The 20158-nt window shown below is 40.5% G+C and overlaps 2 protein-coding genes across 2 annotated transcripts; both read right to left on the bottom strand.

Moving 5' to 3' along the window:
- Window positions 1–10: 10 nt before the first annotated feature.
- On the bottom strand, window positions 11–9398 carry lad1 (ladinin). Its single transcript, XM_084552762.1, has 14 exons — window positions 8602–9398; window positions 7719–7898; window positions 6934–7240; window positions 6012–6085; window positions 4638–4785; window positions 4293–4385; window positions 3920–3963; window positions 3784–3826; window positions 3597–3640; window positions 3410–3476; window positions 3176–3310; window positions 1732–1818; window positions 757–868; window positions 11–597 (listed from the first exon to the last, which is right to left on the bottom strand). The coding sequence occupies exons 1-13, from the start codon at window positions 8637–8639 to the stop codon at window positions 776–778; spliced, it is 1353 nt and encodes a 450-aa protein (XP_084408888.1). The 5' UTR covers window positions 8640–9398; the 3' UTR covers window positions 11–597; window positions 757–775.
- Window positions 9399–11188: 1790 nt separating this feature from the next.
- tnni1a (troponin I type 1a (skeletal, slow)) lies at window positions 11189–14680 on the bottom strand. Its single transcript, XM_084552879.1, has 5 exons — window positions 14636–14680; window positions 14320–14451; window positions 13049–13138; window positions 12681–12857; window positions 11189–12094 (listed from the first exon to the last, which is right to left on the bottom strand). The coding sequence occupies exons 1-5, from the start codon at window positions 14642–14644 to the stop codon at window positions 11990–11992; spliced, it is 513 nt and encodes a 170-aa protein (XP_084409005.1). The 5' UTR covers window positions 14645–14680; the 3' UTR covers window positions 11189–11989.
- Between the last annotated feature and the right edge of the window lie 5478 nt (window positions 14681–20158).

Genomic DNA, 20158 nt, shown 5'->3' with positions numbered 1-20158 from the left:
CGGCACACGTTTGTTGTAGTAAAACATTTTATTCCACAAGTCCAGATAAAAACAAGACAATAGAGGTTTTTTTTTCTTTTTTTCTTTTTTGGCAGATCAGACAAAAGTCACAATTACAGCTCCCGCTACTGTCATTCAATAAACATACAGTAGGTATCATTATCCTTAAGACCCTCACCTGTTTAAAGTGCTTGACAAATTACACAAAGTTGAGGCAAACAGCCGAAGAGTTTAAAACAAATATCACCATCCTTTTCTCCTTTTCTGTCACCTTCCTCGTCCTCTTGTGCCTGCTTTGCTCATTAGGGAGCATTTCAACACCTTTTTCTTGTGTTTTAATGTTTGAAACAAGACAAAGTCATATTCTAAGAAGCAATGCGTGAGTGTGGGAAAACAAAAAACTTTTAAAGCAGTATGTAAAAGCTAAAACTCTCCTTGTACTTTTCTCCGCTTACCCTGCCTGTTCCTCTTGTGTGCTCTGGCACTGAAGAAGGAACATTTAAAAAGAAACAAAAAAACAAACAAACAAGGAAACAAGTCAGTCAGTCACTGCTTCAATTAATCTTCCAGATCTTTGGTCACACCGTACTGGGAATCCTACAGGTAAAGGCACAGACAGGATATAAATCATTGCTGTGGAAATACATTTTAATTTCATAATCAAAACAAAAGCTTCCATGGAATTGGCCCGACGTGCACCGTGACTGTGATGTAATGTTTCTACGTGCATCCAGTGTATAGATATACTGTTTATACCTGTGGAGGAGCCTTTACACTAGATTTTTCCAGGGCTGGCTTTGGAGATGCCGTCCTCTCCTTTATTCTCAAACAGGCTCCTCTTACTTGTGATGTTCACATGTCTCAAATCCTACAAAAAGAAAAGAAAAGAAAAGAAAAGAAAAGAAAAGAAAAGAAAAGAAAAAAAAGAAAAGAAAATAATTTATTGTCATTGCAGAACACTGTTGTGCAGTGCAATGAGATTGTTCAGCTCTGCAAGATGCTCAGTATAAACAATAAAAGCAGTATTAGAAAGAAAAAACTGTAGTAATAATAATACATATATTCTAAATCTGAGTCAAAATGGAACATAACTGATTGGAATGGCAGATAAATATAAATATATAAACATATAAATATGTCTGGCTGTCATACAGTTGCATGTACGGTCGTATTTCTTTATGCAAGGAAAAGAGAGACACACGTACTGAACAACTATCTGTAAACGATGATGACTGAACTGTTTCTGCTCAGATGTAGCAGAGGTTACAGTGTCCCTGCAGTCACTGTTATAAGTAAACTCAACCCAGAAACTGTATGTTGTAGGAACTATGTTGAAGATACGGATTAACCTGAGCTTCTTAAGTGAAGTCAACCTGTTATACAGAAAAGCTCTCCACACCACAGGATTAAAGACAAAAGAAAAAGGAAAAAAATATAGATGTTTCCTATGAACATAAATCACAAAGTGATGGAAGTGAAACAGAAATACTATTATATAAGGAATGTAACTGAATTACTTTGGTCAGAGATTACCGGACTACTTATTATGTATAATGATGATAAAAATGATAGAAACTAATCAATTGTTAGTTACAGGAACAACAAACTCCTTGTTCGTCCTGTCCCACTAAAACATCCCACTGAAGGAGTACTACTGCCCCCTGGCTTCCAGATGCTACACTTGTAAACTTCCTACAGTTTTCAGCAGATATTGACACATAGTGAGCTTACAGGGCTGAGTGGAGATCCAGTAGGGGAGGTCTTGTTGAGCCAGCGGTTGATCCGGTCTGACATCCCTGATGTGAAGCTTCTAAATTCCTGATAACGACGATAATGATGGGAGAAATTATCAGTTAATTAAGAGCAAAATATACAAAGTGCCTCCGCAAACACGTCAAGCTTCAGCTTATATGAACTGAATCTGCATTTCCAATCCAGTCATTATCTGGCATTGTGGAACAGATGCAGCAGAAGGAATTAAATACATTTAATGACATTTTGGATCTAAAACATCATTAAACTTAAACATTTTTTTTTAATTTATTTATTCTGTCTATTCCCTTCGATTTGTACAAAACTATGTCATAGTTTTTGTTTTTTTTACTATCAAAGTTTTTTTTATTTGAAAAAAGACATATATATACAAATAAAGCAGACGTGCTCAACTATCAGTCATAAGGTAATACAAAATTAAAGGTTTAAATAAATGAGGTAAGAGGACATTGGGGACAAAATCTGTTACAATAAGAAGTGATAATAAAAAAGTAAAAATGTAAAATAAAACTTTCAAATTATTCCTCTTTAAACCATGTATCATATAATTTAACAGTTTTTTCACTTTTTACAGAGTTTGTACACTTCAAAGCTTTGATGTATTCTTCAAATTCACACGTGAATCGCATGAAGCAGGGTGTTACTTTGGCTACTCTACTTTTGTGTAGATGAAACTTTCCAAACAAAATCAACAAGCTGACAGTAAATTCAATCTGGTCCTTGTCATGAACAAAATATGTGATGATCTTTTTACATTCAAATTTCACATTACATTTAGTTTTGCACAATATATATTCTTCCAGTCGAGTCCAAAACCTAATTGAATATATACAGTAGTAAAATACATGTGTTAATGATTCTGGTTCATTTTTACAAAAAGTGCAATTGTTTGCAATGTCTAGAAATTTGGAGAGATATAAATTTGTTAAGTATATATTGTGCAAAACCTTAAAGTGCAGTTCTTTAATTTTGTTGTTAATACAATATCTAAATGGTAATAGCCATGCCTTCTGCCAAACAAACCTTCAAAGACGTTGTTCCAAAAAGCTTTGCCTCTAGGAGATATTTTCCTTTTTTCGTAGAAAGTGTTACGTATATGTTTATTGCTGCATTTAACATTGTTTATATCACTGCCATTTATCATTAAAAGGGGATCTATCCTTAGAACTTCTTGAAATTGCAAATGGCTTTTCATTAGATGAATTAAACCTTGAGGGATAGCTTTCATCACGGAATAAATGATGTCATAGTTGGTTAATTAATTCTTGTTCTGTGATGTCACAGTGACCTTTGATCTTTTAGCACCAAATTCAGGTCCCTTCATCTTTGAGTCCAGCCAGCACGTGTGCCAAATTTGAATTTGAAGTAATAATAAAAAGTCACATGTGAGTGATAAACGTACCTGTCTGGAAACTCCAGGACTGGTGGAAGTCTGTGCCGGCTGCTCCTTTTCAAAGATTCCTCTCTTCCTGGACACCTCCTCCAGCAGGAACAAGGTCCTCTGGGTCACATCTGGACTTTTCGTCATTTCTGACTTCTGTAGACACGAACGAAGTGGAGTCAAGAGAAAACCATCGGTAATACTGACAACTGGAGTAAGAATGATCCACTGTGCACTGTGGCCTGAGACTCTGACCTGTGCAGCCTGAGCCAGTCTCTCCATCTTCTCCTGGATTGATCTGGATGAAATCCTCTGCCTAGAGCTGGAAAAAAAAACAGAGTGCGTGTGTGCACATGTCTGGCTGTAGTCGTTGGCTAAAGTTTTAATGATTACAAACATTTAGGAGAAAAAAAAAGTAACACAAATGCCAAAAGAAACTCACTTTCTCTGGAAAGATGACTGTTTGTCTTCATCATCATTTTGGTCCTAGTCCAAAGTTACAGACACTGTAAATTATCTATGCACAACTGTCACGGTAACACAACATCTGCAGTAATTTCACTCATGATATTAAAAAAAGAATCAAGAATCAAGAATCAAAAACATCTGTAAATTAGTTGTTATCTTACTGTGTTGCTCTCAAACTTCTTGGAGGCCATCCTCACACTTGCACTACAACGGAATAAACCAGTTAGCGATCAAACTGAGGAACACACAATAATAATAAAAAAAAGCCTCAAAACAAAGACAAGAATATTTCCTTACCTCCGCTGCAGCGGTGAACTGTCTTCTTCTTTCTTTTTCATCATCTGTGGAAGACCAGAACCTACGTGAGTGTCAGCAGTCCTTAACAGTTGTCCGAATGTCAGGAGCTAATGACCAGCACTTCCATCTCCAATGCTGTGATGTGTCAGGGTGTTATCAAAGCATCCAGTCAGCAGTAAAAGCTGGTAAATATGGCTTCAGCTATTAGCATAAGCCTGAGAGACTCAAGCAAATTACCCTGACCTGATAGTCTGACAGCTGCAAGATTAAAGTGTGTTTTAACAGTCAAATTGGCAAAAGTTAATGTCGGCATTTACCAGGCATAATGTATGTATGCTTGTGTGCGTGTGTGTGTCTAGGTGTGTGTGTTTACCCTGAAAGATAAAGTCCTGGAGCTCTGTCTGACGAAAGCAGGTTTAGCCGTCTGTTCAAAGTTTCCATTGTCGGGAGGGCCATTAACATCAGTCTGAAATAAAGTGAAAAATAATTACTTTAGATCAGCTCCAACACAGATCAGATCAGGACTAAATATGTTGAGCTATGGTATTTTGTTTCTCCTGACACCAAAGACTAACACTAGAGGATGCTGTTTCTTCTATTGGACCAGTGAGACCTGGTGTCAGAACAGAGCAGCCAAAACTGTATTTGGCAAGCAAAACATGTAGATGAGATAATAATGCTGTCACCTAGCCGTGCATTTGTGTGTGCGCTAAAGTACCTCCTGCGCGTGTCCGTTCTGAACAGGGCTTTGAGGTCCCCTGGGGGAGGGGTAGAATTCTCGAGGCGACATGGGGGCCGTCGGAGAGCTAGGAGTCATGGGAGTTGTGCGCCCACTGGGAGTCTTGTCGAGTGAGATGGAGACAGAACTGCAACACCGGGAAACGTGAGTGAACTTAAAGATACAATGAGTGGGGAAGCAATGAGTGATTCAGGATCCATTAACCAAATTTTGTCGATTACAGCATGATCTGAGTCTGGCCTTCAGGGGATATTAAAGTTACATTTACATATAAACTTTCATTACACAAAAGCGGCTTGTCGATCAAGTTCCAACTTAACAAGTCAATGAGCACTTAGTAAATCTAGTATTTTGTAATATAGTTTTCATTTTTAAAGGTGGTGCCAGAACTGAAGAGGGCAGCAACCATGGCAACAGAGACGGAGTAGGCTACAGCAGCTACAACAGCTAGGAATATGGTGGTACATGCAGAATTTAAGTAAGATTATAGGAACTGATGATTTAATTTAATCTAACAGGCATCCAAAAATGTTTCTGATGTTTGAGATGAAAAAAAAATAAAAAATCTAGAAAAGACAACAACAACAATGAGATGGGGCGAGGCTGTTCCTCTTTGTTGAGCCATTAAATGAAGAAAAGCAACTGCTGGGATACATCATCCACAGCACCGGCAGTGTTTGTGTAATTACTCTCACCGCCAGCAGGGGGCAATAAATAATCTGCAGTGCAGCTTTATATTAAATCTGAAAATATGTCCACCATGCTAAAAAGAGCTGCCAAATGAATAAACCAGCTGAATTCAGGCACACAGGTAAATAAAGTTGGAGCTGTGGGTCTTTCTTAACCATTTTTATGCAAAGAAGATCTTCTTTGTATCCAAAGGGAAAAACAGAGCTGGCTGCACCAGGCTACTTCTGATAAACTGAGCCTACTCTGACAAAATTTTCCTCAACTATTTTATTTATCTTTATCAGGCAGAGGTTTGTCTGTGTGAGACTGTGTAAAACACAGTACTGGATCAATCTTTAGGTATATGACAAGTTGAGGTAATATCTTAATAAATGTATTCTTCATAACCTGGCTTGTAAGCACACATTGTTGCTTACATTTTTTATTTCTTTGTGTGGTTGGTTATTTAAAATGTATAAAATATTAGCCTTATAATTAACCTTATATCAGGCTTCTGGTTTTACTTTACCACACTGTGCTTTTCTGTTCTGCAAATTTTCCCAGAGTAGAATCAGTATTCTTTAATGTTTCTTGATAAAATGTTTGATCTGAATCTCTGTAACCTCTTTGATGACAAACCTACAAAGCGAACAATAGAACAAAAAAAAAAAAAACATTGTTAACCTGACAAACTTGCGAGCCGAGCCGGATGAGGGTTTGGGATCAGGGCCTTTGCCCGACGACTCTCCGTCTTTGTGCTGAACAAAGAAACAAACAGGAGAGACAACAGACAACATGAGCATGAAGCACACAGGCTGTTGAGACACACCTTGCATTACCTAACGCAGTGAGGTTATGGCCTCATTTGCAGATGGACTGAACTAGAGCGGCCGACACATAAAAAGATAAAGTTCAAATTATAACCTTGAGCACGCCTTATCAAAGTTTTTTAGGCGATTTGCATAATAACCCGCTTCTCAGGAAGAGTGCAGCAGTAAAACACGAGAGAAATATTCACACAGTTTTTTTCTATTCTATTTACTCAAACTGTATCGTGTACTAAAATTTATATCCTCTAATATAAATAGCACGTATAGCACATGTGTCGACATCATACACTTTCTCTTGATATATTTCCAACATGACTGTTTGGCTTTTGTTGTTGTAGGCTCTGGAGAATGATTAACACAACTCTCTGTGTGTGACCTGAACAGATTACCTGCACGGCAGTGTGGCACTATTGAAGGAAGTGTGTTATGACTTAGTGAAGCATTAATAGTTTGGATGTGTGTGTGTGTGTGTGTGTGTGTGTGTGTGTGAGGGTTGAGTCATTTCATCTACTACCATTTTTAGTCATGCTGGCAGGCTAATATGTGGTTAGTGTAACATATCGTATAATAGCATCCAAAGTAAAATTTATTTATGGCCCCAGTCTCTAATCTCTTGATAAACATGTTGAATTTTTACAACAGGAACATTTAGGTGGAGTAATGATGGCTGCATTATTGGCATTAGTAAGGGCCTGCTGGTTAGTGTGACACTAACGTGATAGACCTTTTAACAGAACTTTCTATCATGCAGAATTGCAGAGTTACTGTACTCTTACTTGTCTGTTTGTGATGCTAGTTCTAGTATTGCTGTTGTTGCTGCTGTTGTTGCTGCTGCTGGTGGTGGTGGTGGTGGTGGAACTATAAGAGGCTGTTTTTGTGGGCGGTTGTGGTTTCAACACGCTGCTCTCTTCGTTGTCGTCCAAGTCCCCCAGCAGCTCCACCCTGGCGCCTCCCCCTCTGCCGGCCTCCGGGTCGTCCTCCCCTTCCTCCTTCTGCTGCCTCAGCGTCTCCACGTGCCTCATCCTGCGCTTTTCGTCGCGGACTCGCAGCATCTCCACGAAGTCAAGCTGCATCTGCTCGACACTGATGATACACAGCGCGACAGTGCACGCAGGTTAATGACCGATCACTGTGATGGATTGCCTCTAGAGAGAGACGAAAAGACTTGCCAGTCCTATGTCTGGTCAGGTTTCTCTAGTGAAAGCCTCTTCTCTCGCTTTGAAGACCACTCATGCTCTAGATCCTCAGCTGATGGCGTTTTTGACAGCTTTTCATGCTTTCTATGCAGAGTATCAGGTGTTTTCATGTGTTTGAAAAAGCATACAGGTGACACACTCCCATGGGGCAAAACTGTAAGAATCTCCTCACTGTGTGTCTGAAATTCAACCACTGAAATTATACATTTCCTTTGATCATACACCTTTTTAGTGGTGGCCCTCTTACATGCCAGAAACTAACTGGATAAGATAGACAAGGATGGTAGTATAAATAGTATACGCCAACAAGAGAATCATGTTCAGACAATATATAAGTCAAGCTTCGACTAAATTGAGAGAACAACCTGCTGAGGCCCTGGGACGTCTCACTTGAAGAGTCAGTCCCAGAGGTGCTGACACCGGTGGATGTGTCTCTAGGTGTGGGGCTGGAGTCATCATCTGGGTCATTGGCGCTGCTCTTCACCCTCCTCCTCCTCTCCCTCTCCACTTCCTCCTCATCCTCCATCGTCCATTGACGCGCTAGGCTGAGGGTCAAATCACCAACAAGTGTCATGGCAATGAACGAACATGGATGTGAAACAGAAAATGAAACGGAGGCGGAGGCCCGTCAAGGTTGGCGGTAGACATGGGGAACATATGCAGTGTCTCGGAAAATCCACAGAAATCCATCAAGTGAATAGTTTGTTTGGGTTGTCGGAAAGAAGAGATTACGGCTTCAATAACCACTACACAGAACCTGCTTTACTTGTTAACCAGCCTTTATATGAAGTCACAGTTTTGCTCTAAGCAAATTTAAGCCGTCCGTTCAATCTAAATTTGGCATCAAGATTGTAGACACCAGTATTTATCGGTGTATGCAGCCTGTTATCGAGCGACAAGAAGCCTGTGTTTCCTCTGGATGAATACTTTTACTGAAAGGTAAAACAGAGCAACATTATCGAAGTAAATGCTGAACTGTGACTTAGCATATTATTTAAATATCACACCACAGCTAGAAGTGGCTTCAATAATAATGAATGCACCGATGAGGGCAGATAAGAGCACAACTATTGACTCATGAGGTTGCAACGCTGAGTGAATGTTATAATTTTAATCAATATAAGCTGCAAGTCTGCAAAAGTGAAGTAAAAACTCTGCTATCACACTAACATCTAACATCGGCTGCCGGTCTAAAACACAGGTGTCACATTTTTCTTTAGAAAACCAGAGCGCCAGCGTTAATCTTACCTGGACAGAGCCGACCAGTTTTTCCTACTGATGGACATGTTAGAAGAAAAAACAAAACCCTAGATTTAAATATATATATATGTATATAAAGTTTCCAGGTGCACTTTTATCCCGGGGAGAAAAAAGAGTCGACTGACTGGAAGTCTGAGGGCGGCAGTCAAATTACAGTCAGCGCGACACAATGCAGTCCACCTTTACCCCGGTGCAGTTCACTGAGGTGTCACATGACCAAAAAGGTAAGCTTCCCACCTGACAGAGAGGAGGGCGTGTGGAAGTGGGGCAGGCAGGCAATGAGAGAGAGAGAGAGGGAGAGAGCGAGAGAGAGTGAGAGAGGTTCACCTTGTATGGTTGGAAGTGTGACAAATATGTCAGCTGTGACATATGATGAGTTATGATTGTGGCGATTTTACACACGTAAGTGGAAGATAAACCAAGAAGCATATTTAGGTTGTAAAGATGACACATTATGCTGTAATGATTGAGGCATTATTATTATTATTATATAGTCTATGTACGAAGCAAAATTGTAACTGAAGTATATGCAGTTACTTAACAATTATTGACAAAGTTTATTTTAAATTACACAACTCATTTAATATCAAAACATCAAACCGGCAGTATAGCACCTCCGGCTGTTGCCATGTTGGACTGGGCAGTGAGTGTCTTTACAGTGTGAGTAAGATTATTTGCTCTACTGTGTGAGGCCACACCCTGAAGCCCACTGTATCGGACTCTGACCCATGCTCAGTCCAAAACACACATATGCGCACACACACACACACACACACACACACACACACACAACCTGGCCTGATTTCATACCACACCTGAGCCTGCTGTATTCTGTGCAGGGCGCAAAGTGACAATAAACAGGGAGACACTATCACAATAACTGATAAGCGAAGTCTAGCGTTTGATGTTAGTCTAGAATCTTCCTTCTTTTACGGTGCAAGCATGAGCCTACTTCATTCATATTTGGAAAAGGATGTCTCAGCATGTAGGCTAACATTAAGATGCTATCTTAACTAGTTTGCATGTCACTCCCTGGCCAAAGAAGCTGTGCATACAGCTGTGTCATCTGAAACACTGAAGACTGAACTCTGTTTGTCAAGTGTGTCACATGTGTTACTGTGCCTTACATTTTCAGACCAGATCACATAAATGGAAGTGAAACACACAGACATTCCCCCACATGATAATTTACGTACTGACCCGTGGCTGCTGCAGGCTGTTTGCATCCATCTGGATAAGACATTTTAAAAAGAGAGAGGAAACAGAGTGTCTTTTATGGACATGCAAAGCAGACCACAGCTAAAGAGGATTGTTTTACAGCTGTGGGAAAGATGTTCTCCTGGACGTGCAGGCATATCAGCTCAAATAACATAGCTCTGTTTCAAAAGAGCCACTGTGTGAACGATATCTTGGATTTCTTGGTTTATTTCATTTCTATGCTCTTTTTACATATTTTCCTCTAATATGAGCTAACCTGGACCCCCTGGAAGGCTGTATGCCCAGTGATGCTTTGAGCTAAGCAGCAATGCTAACTTGTTAGCGAAGGCAGCGCTAACATACTTTTGATGAATGTTTGCCATGTTCTTAGTTTAGTTGGCTAGCATTCTAGCATTTGCAAATGCATTGCATTGCCCACATTGCATTGTGGGCAGCAACACAAAGTGGACACCAGACAACAGAGTTTCAAAAACCTACAGAACTATACTTGTCTAAAAGAGAATACAAAGGATGTATGACATTATATAGGTTATTAGTAAATTCCCATTACAAAGGGCAAAGGCAAAATTAGACGATCAAGTCCATGGCCCCTCCTAAAGGATCTTGCCATTGCAAGGCCAGTGGGCGTGCAGATGGACATGACAGAAGTAATTACAACACACAGCTTGGCTTATTAGTTATGAACGTGTTTTGTCAGACATCTGGTACCTGTTGGACCATTCATTCATTCATTCATTCATCTTCTGTAACCGCTTGTTCCTGTGAATGGTCGCGGGGTGAGAGGCGGGGTCGCCAATCTATCGCAGTGTTAACACAGAGAGACAGACAACCGTTCACACTCACATGCACACCTACGGCCAATTTAGAATCACCAATTAACCTAGTGAGCATGTGTTTGGACGGTGGGAGACACAGACACAGGGAGAACATGCAAACTCCACACAGAAAGGCCAGGCCCAGTTGGCCCGTGGATTCGAACCCTGGACCTTCTAGCTGTGAGGCATCTGTGCTAACCACCTCTCCACTGTGCCGCCCCTGTTGGATCAATTAAATCATTTTTATTCCTCTAAAAACAAAAGCAACAAACCCAACCACTCTTATCTTTAAAAAAAAAAAAAAAAAAAAAGGTTTTATTGCAGCCTATGCAGCAGTTAGTGGGACATTTCAGTGTCACTGCCTACAAACATGAGATCAAATCATTTTCTGTAGAGATCCTTTTGCCTCAGAAATCCCCCAAAATCTAATCAACTACAATAGTGTATTATTTATATATTTGATTATTTGTCTTTTAAATGCGTCCTGGCAGTCCTGCAAAAGGAAGACAGTTGTAATTAGGAGATCCTTTGGTTTTCTTTACTGGTGCCCCTGTCCCTTAAGGGCAAACTTTCTCTGTGCTTAAGTCTGAGTTTAAGAAACATAAATATAATCATGATTAATCATGATCGTTTGGAAGCCAGCTGTGGTCCAATGTGAAATTTTTACAATAGTGATATGCAAATGTGAAACCTCAAGTGCAAATGATCCAGAATGGACCTTTCAGTGAAGCACAGGAAATATTTTGAGAAACACTGAACATGAATAATATTGACATAATCATACACTAAAGATTTTCAATTGCCAGAGAATGGATATTGTATTAGATGTAATTTTAGGAATTTTAACACATTAATTGAACTTTTAGTTGTGGACATGTATCATCATTGAATACAGCTAATGCTCTCACTAAGCACACATGAAAAACAAAGAATGTTTTTTGAGTCAGTTTTTATTTATACACAGCACAAAGTTAAAGTTTAATCCCCCCCCCAAAAATGTTCTTTCTGCAGATTTGTCTGTTGCATCAGCTGATTAATCTGTTTTTTTTTTTTGCCTTTTTTAAAATTATTTTTCTGCAAATTTGGAGATTTCTGTACAAATACTTCAGTACTAACATAAGCCTAAATATTTGGGGTTAAGGTGCATCAAAATTTCAGTTAAGAGAACAACTCTACATGGCAGAAAGAGTCGGAGAACAGCAAACAGAGGAGTGGATACTCTTTCAGTAGAATGAGGACACCTCCTCACGCCTACACTAAAGCACACAGTCTACAAAAGGTTGAAAAAAAACAATGACAACTGATTCAGGGGAGTGATGTTGCTCATATGACACTCTCTGGCTTCACTGGGCAGGACCCTTGGCAGCGTCGAACATCTTCTTCCTTCCCTCCATCCCCGACATGGCCTCCACATTCTTCCTCCAGTCGCTGTCCTCTACTGGCCTCTTCTGCAGATAGATAAAGTAGACAGTTGGATGGTGTAAGAGACGGTATAAACGAACGAGAACGGTTGTCAAAGAGACTTAGACACAATCATATTGTTGTGCCTAAGCCCTTTTCCGACCATGCTTTCCAATGGGAATCCCCTGGGGGAACACTGAATAACGTACTTGTATAACTGGTTTAATTCATGTAATTCACTTGGAGACACACACAGCCCTGCAAGCAAAACAAGCAGGCACACATCAGAGCAGGCTAATCTGCACATGTGCACACACTGACCGGTGAGCAGCACTGGCCACAAAAGCTACTCTTCTGTGCACAATGGGATCATTGTCTTGGGTACTGTACCTCCTCTCACACATGCACCCTCTCCGCCCTCCATTGGGCGACTACTCGATATCCCAAACACACCCTTCACACACATAAACACTTTTCAGGAGTTCTTTGGCATTTTAAGCGCTGATATCATGTGTGTATCCAAAACTTAACTGTAACTATGCACTCTAAGGAAGGCACACACCTTGCTCGGGCTGGTTTGAGTATGTTTTGTGTTTTCATGCATGCTTTCTCTCCTTTTCCACCTGAACACACCTTCTCAGTGTCCTCTTTCTTGACAGACTTGAGATTGGCTCGGAGGTCCATGGAGACTTTGTGCTTGGAGCCCAGCAGCGAGCGAAGGATGGCGTCAGCAGAAACACGAACACGTCGAAGATTAGGCCTCTTGAATTTCCCCCTGAGGTCCAACACCTTGATGTTCAGGTCTTTAATCTGTTCAGGGACAGAGCATTGAGAGGCATTTACCTTTGCGAATACAGGAGTTTCTCACGGTGCCAGCACTGCCACATCCTAAAAGTATCACTCACTGTTAACTCATGTGATGCCTTGTTAACGAAAGTCTTTACATTTACAGTCCTGTACCACAGGATAATAATTGGACTGGGAAAATAATTTATATTTACCTCACGTGTGTTGAGCATGACTTTGGCTTCAATGTCATACCGCTCCTCATCAACCACATCTACCTTGGCATGGAGCTCTCTGCAGAGATCCTATAAATTCGGCATGCACACATAACCACACAGACAAAAATTAAAATTAAATATATTACGAGAGAAATAGATTGAGTCCCTCTGTTCACTTTTCATAATCCTTATGTGAGAGAGCTGCAGTGTCATGAATTCCTGAAAAGGTGGAGAAAATCACTCTAATCCCGTGCACTTTTTGTCAAATTGAGCAAATATCTCTTGCTGCTGCTTGATCTGTGTGTGCACTGAAAAAAAAAGCTCTGCACAGCTGTGGATTTCTTCAGACAATACAGTTCTGGCTGACAGGGGTATTAATGATCGTGCACAACACATGCGGAGGGGGAGGGGGGAGGTGGCGGAAAGAGGGCAGTGTGAGCGATAGCTAGCTGGCTAATGTTGACACGCTTTAGGTCCAAGAAGATATGATCATAAAACGACACGAAAGGCAAATGTCAGACAAATATATAAAATGACCATGAAGGATTAAGATCAGCCGTATTTACATCAGGGAAGAGACCTCTGAGTTGAAAGGCCTGAACAGGCTGAGGTTGTTCTGTTTTTTTGCTCTATTAGCATTCATTTTGGCATGGTTTACCATGATACGCTGTTGTTGACGGGTTACCTGGAGTAGCAGGAGAATTGTCAGTGTGGTTGTCCAGAGCTAGTAATATGCTGTCTCTTTGAAACCTGTCGCTACAGTTTGCTAACACACTACTTAGCTAACATTATACATTACGTTTTGCTCTCTTTGGGAGGCTGAGCTTTTTGATGGAGCCCTGAAGAGAGGGATGTGTTTGTTTGAGTTGTCTGAGTGTTGAGATCAAATATCAACAGCCTTACTAGGTAATGGCTGGCTACACCTTTATTCTGAGAAAATTCACTGAATTCTTGGTGGTTTATTTAATGACGAGGGGGATGAAGAGGCTCACATGGCATAGCTTGTGAAAAAAACATGTAAATTGTCTGTTGTGGAATAGTGGTTAGAGAAGAAGCATTGGTTTGAATCCCTCTATGTCCATAGCTAAGGTGCCTTAAGCAGGGACCAAAAAGCCAAGGTGCTTCCTTGTCCACTGCTGTTCTAAAGGAGTTAGCAAACTAAAGTGATTTGGAAGATGCATCTTCATTCGTAGCTTTTACTGGTTGTGAATCACTGTGAAGTGAGATGAGAGAAAAATCGAAGGATTCAGGGAGTTTGAGGCCGTTACCTGTAGCTGTGCAAGACTCAGTCCGCTGGTGTTTAGAGAAGAACATCTCTCGGCCAGATACTTCTCTTTCTCCTCCTCTTTGACGAGGATCTCCTGCTCCAATTCCTCCTTGGCCTTTGCCACCATGAGGCTCTGAATGGACATGTAATTATGTCTAATGATCTTAGAGACTACATATCTTCTTCACATTCACTGTGAGACATTCAGGTGTGGCTATAGACGCTGAATTTTCAAAGTTGTATTACTTGAACATCTCTACTGCTCTCCTGTGGTTAAACTCCTGCATTACATTGTACAGTAGTTTGATCTCTCTTACCTTGAGCATCAGCTTTCTAGAAGCTGAAATCTTTGGTTTCCTCTGTAGAAACAAAATAATTCAGTACATAATCAATAATTATTAGTAGTTTGTTTGCAGGGATACTGTAACAACAACAAAAACCTTTAGCCACAGTTAGTGAACGAGTGGTCTTACCTCTTGCCTGAAAAAGAAAAATTGACATATATTAATAGTAAGTGAACGCCAGAGACGAGCAAAGCTTAAACTCACACTTGCTTTGTGTCTGTGTGAGTTAATGGTCTATAATAAGAACACAAAACCTGATCACTCACACGTGCTCAGGCATCCTGCTGATGAGATCTCACTGTTGGAGAGACAGGAGAGATTAGGACCACACACTCATCACTGAACAGTTGGCAGTGTTTGGTTATTGGCCTCCGGTGAGCTGGTCATCTTTCCGCGTCTCAGAATATGTAAACAGTCATCAGGCCAAGAGACAATGACTTCTACATTCCTGCAAGTTAACACTCTATTTAAACACAATGGTAATACTTTACAGAAATGCGACCTGTATTTTTTTTTTATGACACTCAATACAAGAGTACTTCTTAAGTCTGTATCATCAGTGCATTGATATCAAAAGAACTTTCTTGTAGAAGCATGTTGTAGATAAATCTGAGGCCCTCTGAAGGGTAGATGACGCTGCTTGTGGATACGGGGGACAATTGTGGAGTAGTGTGACTAAAAATAGATAAATACAGATAAGAAAGATCTAAATTAAACTCTTGAACATCACACGTTGAGACTACGCAGTTAACTACAAGTGTAGCTATGGAGCTGAGGATGATTGGTGGTTAAATACATAAATAACAGTACAGTTTGTATGTGTTAAATAGTGCTGGTAAAGATTCATTCATTCATCATTCATCTTCTGTACCCATTTATTCCTGTTAAGGGTTGTGGGGGCTGGTAAAGATAAATGCTTAAAATCATTTGGTTAAAGTCATGTCAAAGTAGAAATAGTTAGCTGTACAGGTAATGATTACAAAAAAGTGCCATGAAAATGAATTTTCTAAAAACATGCTTTTATTGAAACAAGACTACAAATCCAATGTTTAATATGTCAATGATAACAGCTTCTAGTAAAAAATCATCATTTACTGGCTGAAACCTGTCTTAGATGGCAGATATAAATTTGCACTTCCATATTCGCATATAGCTTCAATATGCCAACAAAAAAAAAAATTAAAACTCACATTTTAATTGGTTTAAATGATACGAAGGGAAAGTCAGCTCACCCTGAGAACACTTCTTTCTAACTACTGAAAGATTTGTCAGTTATTGACCTGAGATCATGACCTGTACGATGTCACGTGTTCTTGTTGTACAGTGAATGTGGGATTTAATCCAATATTTGTAGTTTCAAGTAGTGTATTAAAACGCCCATTTTCACACTGAAACGGCAACATTATGGATTTTATAATACTGCCTTTTAGTATAATTGAGATAAAGTGATAATATGGCCACACGGTGCAATAGAAGGTTAGGTAAAATGGTCAAATGTGAGAATAACAGATTTAAATAATGGTATATATGACTTGTTCTGTGGTATGGATGCTCTGAGATCTTATGTGCTGATATGAATTCTTCTAAATATTGTGATAGAAAATGAAAGTGTGGTTATTGTGCATAAAGAAATCTACAATAAAAAGACTCAAAGCAGCAGGTCTTTTTCAAAAATGATTCTGTTGCTTGCTTCTCTACCTAAAATGTCATAGTCACACAGTGATGCATTCGACAGGCCGTGACCTGAGACTTTAGTCATCTTGTCAGTTCATCGCTATGGTATTGTTCATTTTATCCCTCCTCTCCCTCTATCTCACCTCATCTCACCCTTTCTGTTTATGTCCCGCTCCCATTTTAATTTTTGATTTGAGCTGAGAATGACGCCACATAAGGCCTCCAGCATAACAGGGTTACGAGCTGCTTCAGCGGATTAGGAACATTCCAGCCTGATAGCCATCCCTCATCCATCTCTTCTGCGCCTCATCCCCATCTTTCTCCTTAGGATTATCTCGGGGAAAGGAATTTAGAGTGGCCTGTCTCCCCAAATAGACCAGGGGACATCTGATAAACAGCTGTGCAGAGCGATTGCGTTCTGGGGTGCCCAGCTCGGATCAGGGGTTTATCGCCAGTAACTCATGGATGCTTATAAACCTCTGTGGTGCGGCCAATTTGGCAATGCAAAATAAGAGCCCTAGGTGCTTTGGAAAGTTCAATCTCTGATTTGAATCCACTTTGGCTACAGATTTAAACACACTAGTATTGTTTCTATTTAGCACCTGGCCAGTGTTGTGACTGGGGCAGGTCACGGTTTACGCCCTTAATGTTTTTTCTAACAAAACAACATTAAAACACTTTTTAGATGTCTCTATTGTTCTGCCTGTGCACTAGATCGACATTTTACACTGACTCCACCAGAAATTAGAGCCACTAGATCTGTATGTAGGTGTCATAGCAGGTTTAGAAAATGTTGAGTTACAACAATTTTTCAAAAAATTACTTGCACAAACCTATGTATTCTTACTGTCTTAAGAGCAGTTTGTGTACTATTCATGCAAAGTAGGCCTAACTCCACTCCTAAAAAGGTTTACAGACAATACGTTGAAGAGACCTTACCAGTGTCAGAGGCAGGAGATGGTGATACGACCACGGCAGAGGCAGGATGGACAGATCAGAGATGAGCCCAGAGATTTGGTGTCCCCCTATTTAACTGCACCACCCATTGTCTCACTCTCCCCTTCTTTTTTGTTAGTGGAGGCTATTATTAGTCAACCCCATCTCTCTTAGTCTGTGAACTCTTGTTCTGTCCATTTGTCTCTCGCGGATTCACGTAAACCAATGGGCAAACAATTAGAGCCTGGAGATTTGGCCCTGGTGATTATCTAAAAAACGAGAGCTTGTCGGGCCAAAGGTTTAGCAACTGAACTATAAAGAATTGTAAATAAGTATTGTTGTAATCCCAACTTTGTTCCAGACTGGATGGAATGCCAGAAAAGTTAAGCACAGACATTCATGGAACCAAGAAAGTGAATCCTAATGACTCTGGTGTTGCTAGGACTCTTCCTCTACCTCCACCAAGGCGTTTCTTTTCATATTGAAGGAACTCAACAAATGTTGCATGGATTGCCACAAAATTTGGTGCAGATATTTACGTCACTGAGATGAAATGTAATAATGATTTCTGGCAGCATGATCGGGACATTTTAATTTGTCCGTTACAATGGTTTAAGAAAGAATAACGCATACGGTAAAGGGAATACCTGCAAAACCTTTTCATGTCACGTTAGCCTCACAGTTAACATGCTAACATTAACATTAAGTGCTGTATATTGCTGTGCTCGAGCATGGCTGTAGAGTCTTATTTACTCATACCCAAACATCAAAAGGCCAAAAAAATGCTAGACATGCAAGCAGCTGCATTTCTGGATTTTGTTGCCTTGCTCTTGAGCATAATGACAATAAAGCTGAATCTAATCTAATCGAGCTCGAGGGCTGCATCATAAAGTGAAAACAAGACATCAGAGTATAAAAAAACTAAAAATGATATTTAAAAACAACCCCGCCTCTCGCCTGATGACAGTTGGGTTAGGCTCCAGCAGACCCCCGCGACCCTTAACAGGAATAAGTGGGTTCAGAAGATGAATGAATGAATGAATGATATTTAAAACCAAAGCAGGCAACAAATGAGAGGCAGTGAGTCACGGTGCCTTCTCCTGAAGAGCGTCGTCTTCCCAGGCTTTCTCATCCAAGCCTTTTATCCTCGGGTGTGGCTGACGAGAAGCGATCAAGCCCGTGCAACAGCCAAAAAACACCTGCACTGCGACCACAATGTTTAGGGTTACGTAGGGACATAGGTGTATATCGCCTGTTGCAAATACACTCTCAACTGCATACAGTTTACAGTTTCTCACTAGAGAAAAGTTTTATTTCTGCAACACCATCACATTTGTTTTTATGCTTTCATGATGCGGAAAGTTAAAAACTAAGTGGGTTATCTTTGTGAAGGTTGTCGGATCATCCAGGTCATAGCAGATTCTCTCATCCAAGTGTCTTCTTCAGTTCTGAAAGACATTTGTGGGTGTTGAATCAGAAACTCGTATGACTAGTGTCTGTTAATGAAAAGATACTTATCTGTAGTCGGAGGAAACAGCTTTGATCCTCTTTTCATTCCCCAGTGAATGATACAATCAACAAGCCATTACTTTGCCAAAGACTACAGCCTCAAGATGTCATCAGGGGTGAGTTTCTGATGGGGAAGACCCACAGATGTTCCAACTCCAACTGCTTGGATGAATGGCGAAACATCTTCAAGAAACTCTACAGGCTGTCCTTGTTTCAGCTTGTTTTTTGGATATTCTTATTGGGTTCACTGTTTTTCTCTACGTTAACAGCAGCCTGAGCAGCTAATTTATTGTATTTCTCATCATTGTTAAACGAATCAAACCAAGCAGCTGTGGAGAGGCGTGTTAGTATTCACTATATGATCGTCCCAGGGGCCCCTAACCAGCAAGAGCCCCCTGAAATTCACTTAGTGGTTAATGGTAATTGAGTTAACAGAAAAAGTGAGTTAAAGTGTCAACAAAGGGGGAGCCTACTACTAACCTAATTTTGTGGCTCCGTCTTTTATTGCATTTCCACAATAGGGCCCAACGGAACATTTTCCCCCTGGAGGCCTCCTTGTGGCCTTGCTTGTATGTAGGTTTCAGCGCAAAATTTGCAAAACTCCTTCTTAAATCCTAGTGTCCTGTGCTGCTTTAAGATGTTATATAAAAACGCCATCACTTACATGAAGACTAGGCAAAAATGTAATGTGGGATCTTCACACCTCACTATTCAAACATGAGTGAATAGTGTCCTTGACTGAGCGAGGGAGAGACAGACCTCTAGTGGTTTAACACTTGCACAGCAGCTCCATTTGTTGAATCCTGGGAGGAGGTTGTGGTATGTGAAACATCTCTGAAAAGCAATCTTGAGCACCGGGGAATTCTTTCTGGAAGTGCTGATAAATCGAATGACTGCCCTATCTGCGGCAACATCGGTGTTAACACAAGGCAAACACTGTCCAGTTCTCACAAACAAATCACTCAGCTGAACCTCTAAGCCTTCTCTCTATGAACGTCCGTGTTTATCTTCTGAGAAAACCAGACGTCCCGGGGAGAGGTTATGATGTTTAGACGAGGCATTCCACTGAGGAGTGTGAGTACACACACACGCAGACACACGCACACACACACACCGGAAGACCTAGATTTTATGGTTCTCCACAGCTCTCCTTCATATTCAGTTATCTGTGTATTTGCACACACCCACACTGTTTAGTACACTGATCCATCATTGGGTGTCTCTGCTCCTTGTAGTGTTCCTGATCCTTTGCTGACTCACGCGGCGTGGCGAGCATTGGGGTTTTCCACAGTAACAAGAGAAGTAGCAACACAATCAGCCCTTTATTCCTGACGTCCTCTGAACCACACACACACACACACACACACACACACACAC

This window comes from Chelon labrosus, assembly GCF_963514085.1.
Source record: "Chelon labrosus genome assembly, chromosome: 10".
NCBI classification, from domain to species: Eukaryota; Metazoa; Chordata; class Actinopteri; order Mugiliformes; family Mugilidae; genus Chelon; species Chelon labrosus.
Note: the sequence above shows the minus strand (reverse complement) of the source record. Positions and strands in the feature narration are given on the sequence as shown.

Bases quoted from the DNA above. Each gene is read 5' to 3' on its own strand.
- lad1 (XM_084552762.1), bottom strand. From the start codon at position 8,639: ATGTCCATCAGTAGGAAAAACTGGTCGGCTCTGTCCAG. The intron at 4,786-6,011 runs GTTAACAATGTT...CCGGTGTTGCAG, and splicing joins TCGGCTCGCAAGTTTGTCAG to TTCTGTCTCCATCTCACTCG. The intron at 3,311-3,409 runs GTCAGAGTCTCA...TCGTGTCTACAG, and splicing joins GACTGGCTCAGGCTGCACAG to AAGTCAGAAATGACGAAAAG.
- tnni1a (XM_084552879.1), bottom strand. The intron at 13,139-14,319 runs GTAACGGCCTCA...CCGAATTTATAG, and splicing joins TGAGTCTTGCACAGCTACAG to GATCTCTGCAGAGAGCTCCA. The intron at 12,095-12,680 runs GTGTGTTCAGGT...ATCTATCTGCAG, and splicing joins AGAAAGAGGACACTGAGAAG to AAGAGGCCAGTAGAGGACAG.